At 49.3% G+C, this 4,256-nt stretch overlaps 1 protein-coding gene across 1 annotated transcript in view; it reads right to left on the reverse strand.

Annotated features, from left to right (window-relative positions):
* LOC125293356 (CTTNBP2 N-terminal-like protein) overlaps positions 1-4,256 on the reverse strand; it is a 45,670-nt gene extending 41,414 nt beyond the window's left edge. The window contains exon 1 of the mRNA XM_048241222.1: positions 3,559-4,256. Coding sequence (XP_048097179.1) covers positions 3,559-3,564 — 6 coding nt within the window. The 5' untranslated portion in view covers positions 3,565-4,256. The remainder of the gene's footprint in view (positions 1-3,558) is intronic.

Raw genomic sequence — 4,256 nt, forward strand, 5'->3', positions numbered from 1 at the left:
AAGGCCTGAGAGTCACAGAGTAACCCTTTAAAGCTGCTGCACCTCTGTCTCATCAAAGGCCCAGAGTCACAGAGTAACCCTTTAAAGCTGCTGCACTCTGTCTCTCATCAAAGGCCTGAGTCACAGAGTAACCTTTAAAGCTGTTGCACCTCTGTCTCTCATCAAAGGCCTGAGAGTCACAGAGTAACCCTTTAAAGCTGCTGCACCTCTGTCTCATCAAAGGCCTGAGAGTCACAGAGTAACCCTTAAAGCTGCTGCACCTCTGTCTCTCATCAGCGCCTGAGAGTCACAGAGAACCTTTAAAGTTGCTGCACCTCTGTCTCTCATCAAACGCCTGAGAGTCACAGAGTAACCTTTAAAGCTGCTGCTTCTCGCCTAAGGCCTGAGGATGACAAAGGCAGCAGCCTCTTCCAGCTGAAAAACAGAGCTGCAGCACAGCCGTCTGGCCCACCGCCTAAACACAGACCAGTACACATACACACACACACACACACACACACACACACACACACACATACATATACACACACACACACACACACACACACACACACACAAACACACACACTCTCTCTCTCTCTCTCTCACACACACACACACACAGGGAATGAGTTGTCAGTCTTTGCATAGGAAATACCTCCTGGATTTTCTGCTGTGTATCATGTTCACTGGCATTTAAAACTAAAATGTGTTTTTTCCCCCTCAGTGCGTCAAAGGTATATGACCTCAGAAGAGGAAATGCACACACACACACACAGAGAGAGAGTGGTGTGGCACTAATGAAAGGACGATCAGCCTGAGCCTGTGGTACAGCCTACCACTGTGTACTTGAGTCCTGAGTGGACATTAGAGGGACCGCGCCACTTAAAAGGCTGATCCGCAATCCTGCTGAAGGCTGTTGATATGAGCTCAATATGAGCCAATTAAATGCTGCAAGTGTGTTAAATTGTGTGTGTGTGTGTGTGTGTGTGTGTGTGTGTGTGTGTGTGTGTGTGTTTTGTTTTCATACAGCATGGACAGTTAGAGGACAAAAGATTATCACGGTAGCATTGGCAGTTTACCTTTAAAGGTGCTTGCTGCAAAGTATGCTTCTCATCAAAGACCTGAGAGTCCTGGGAAGTAACCCTTTAAAGCTGCTGCTTCTCGTCACAAAGGCCACAGGAGTTACAAGAGTAACCCTTTAAAGCTGCTGCAAGTATGCTTCTAGATCTAAGATACAAGGAGTCACAGGTAACCCTTTAAAGAGCTGCTGCTTCTCAGATCACAAGGCCTGAGAGCTCAGAGTAACCCCTTTAAAGCTGCTGCACCTCTGACTCCTACATCAGAGGCCCATGAGAGTTACAGAGTAAACCTTTAAAACTGCTGCACCTCTCTGTCTCTCATCAAACGCCTGAGAGTCACAGAGTAACCCTTAAAAGCTGCTGCACCTCTGTCTCTCATCAAAGCCTGGGCCTAAGGCCTGAGTCACAGAGTAACCCTTAAAAGCTGCTGCACCTCTGTCTCTCATCAAAGGCCTGAGAGTCTAACCCCTTTAAAGCTGCTGCACCTCTGTCTCTCATCAAAGGCCTGAGAGTCACAGAGTAACCCCTTTAAAGCTGCTGCTTCTCTCCTCAAGGTGCCTGAGAGTCACAGAGTAACCCTTTAAAGCTGTATCTGCACCTCTTGTCACAGAGTCTCATCAAAGGCCTGAGAGTCACAGAGTAACCCTTTAAAAGCTGCTGCACCTCTGTCTCTCATCAAAGGCCTGAGAGTCACAGAGTAACCCTTTAAAGCTGCTGCACCTCTGTCTCTCATCAAAGGCCTGAGTCACAGAGTAACCCTTTAAAGCTGCTGCACCTCTGTCTCTCATCAAAGGCCTGAGAGTCACAGAGTAACCCTTTAAAGCTGCTGCACCTCTGTCTCTCATCAAAGGCCTGAGAGTCACAGAGTAACCCTTTAAAGCTCCTGCACCTCTGTCTCTCATCAAACGCCTGAGAGTCACAGAGTAACCCTTTAAAGCTGCTGCACCTCTGTCTCTCATCAAAGGCCTGAGGATGACAAAGGCAGCAGCCTCTTCCAGCTGAAAAAACAGAGCTGCAGCACAGCCGTCTGGCCCACCGCCTAAACACAGACCAGTACACATACACACACACACACACACACACACACACACACACACACACACACACATATACACACACACACACACACACACACACACACACACACATACACACACACTCGACAGATCATTGTGGAAGGAAAATGATCTTGCAGAATTCTCTCAAGCCTTATTCTGACGAGGAAAGATGAAAGCATTTCTGTTGGGAGTTAGGAGTAGCCTACTAACAAACCATATGACAGTCGCGGATCACGCACAGAGCCAAGCAAAACAACGCTCGCAGTCGCACGGAGTAATCACAGGTAGCCCACCGGGCCCTCCGGGTAAAAAACAGGTTTCTCAGCACTCTTCTCGTTCCAGTCACAACAGCGCACAGAGACGCGCAGCCACCGGCCTAACCACATTCCCATCCCGGATATTCCACTTGCGACGCGTCTTCGCGCTGAATGAGGTCGCTTGCGCGTTCAACCATGTAAACAGTCATTAGCGCCAATTTGGATTAATACGAGTGTTAATCCACAGTTTGCGCACAGCCGCGCTGTCAAGAGTCTGCGCTAGCCTCGATATGGTTCTGCCCGGTAATCGGTAATTACACAGCTGATGCGCCCTCGGGGCACGTGGATTTATGGCACCTGCCAACAGTGGGATTTAAGCAGCACGCGGGGCGTCACTGATGAGCCCGTGGGAACAGCGCGCGTCCTCCATGCGCTCGGGAGGCTGGTTCTCTTGTTCAGAATCGTGAGAAAGAATGTGAACGAGAACCTCTCTGTGCTATTCCAACACGAGATAACGTGTGTGTCGTCAACGGCCACTGGACATGGCAAGCGGGTCTGCGAGGTAGGCAGCGCGGCACATGACGCCCTACACTCGACACACACACACTCCGAACACAAAGGGGTGCGTAGATGGATGGATGGACGCAGAATGAATTATTTAGGGCGCCGAGCTGCCCAATCCAGCGCGCGCCCTACACTCGCCCTGTCAAAGTCGTTACAAGTGCCCGCACCCCCTGCACCCGCACATCCAGCCACTGCCCAACCCAAGCACTGGAGCCAGAGGTGGCTACTAGGGGCCGGGTCTGGACAAGGCATGCGCTAGGTTTATCTCTATGCAGATCACGATGTAAATCTTGGATCATAAAGACATGTAAACTGAGCTCTTTCTAACACACCGCTATACTGCATGTCCCTCGAGAAATGGGTACAAGTGTCACAGACGGCTTCTCCAGCCGCTGGAGTGGGCAGGACTACAAGTAGCCTAAAGGCTTAACAGAACACATACAAGAACAGGACAGAGAGAGATATGCAGTCTAACAGAAAGTGTCCATCTATGGTCCGGGTGGTGCCATGCAGTCCGCTGAGAAATCAAACCATCAGAGAAACCACCAGAATGCTGTATGACCGCTTTGACCCGTCCACGGGTGGGGAATATCACGAGCAAGAGACCAGCCACTTTACCTTCATGCGTCCCGTTGTTACTTCATCAAAATTGTCCACAAGAATAGGTGTCCACTTTCCAAATGCTCCAGAACAGGGAAGCGTCCGCCTGTGCTCGGATCCCAACAGAGACTACGGAGCTCGGACGATGGTGAACCTCCTAGCCAATTGTCGTGGAGTTTGCCGCTGGATCGGCCAACCAGCGCGCATCCCTAGCAGCGGTGGGAGGAGCGACGGACTGTCGTGTGGATTTTGGATTTCTTTGTCTGCGAGATGGTCCTTTTTCTCAAGCGGTGATTGATAGAGGAATATTCTTCGCATTGTGTTCCGCTATAATGGATCTTATCTTCGCCAGCTGATGTCCTCACATTAGCATACATCTGCTTGTTTTGTAGGCTAATGAACATATCACAAACCTTTTGCTGACTGGTGATCACAGTCCTTTACTGATGGATGCAGGAGAAATTGGTCCTTCAGTTGGATTTCAGCATGTACATATTTGGGTCTTTCCCCAAAATACATCACTGATTGAGAATTATAGCCGAGTCAGTGATGAATTCATGGGTTGACCTTGCCAATTCTACAGAGGAATTCTAACAGTGCCACTGCATTTGAACAAGTTGCAATGTTATAACATCTGTTATACCAGCTGGTGTTTTCATTGTTGTCTCTTTTAATCGCCATCAGACGTCTACCTGCAGCAGATTTATTGGATGAGA

The sequence above is a fragment of the Alosa alosa genome, chromosome 4, assembly GCF_017589495.1.
Source record: "Alosa alosa isolate M-15738 ecotype Scorff River chromosome 4, AALO_Geno_1.1, whole genome shotgun sequence".
In the NCBI taxonomy this organism is placed as follows: domain Eukaryota; kingdom Metazoa; phylum Chordata; class Actinopteri; order Clupeiformes; family Clupeidae; genus Alosa; species Alosa alosa.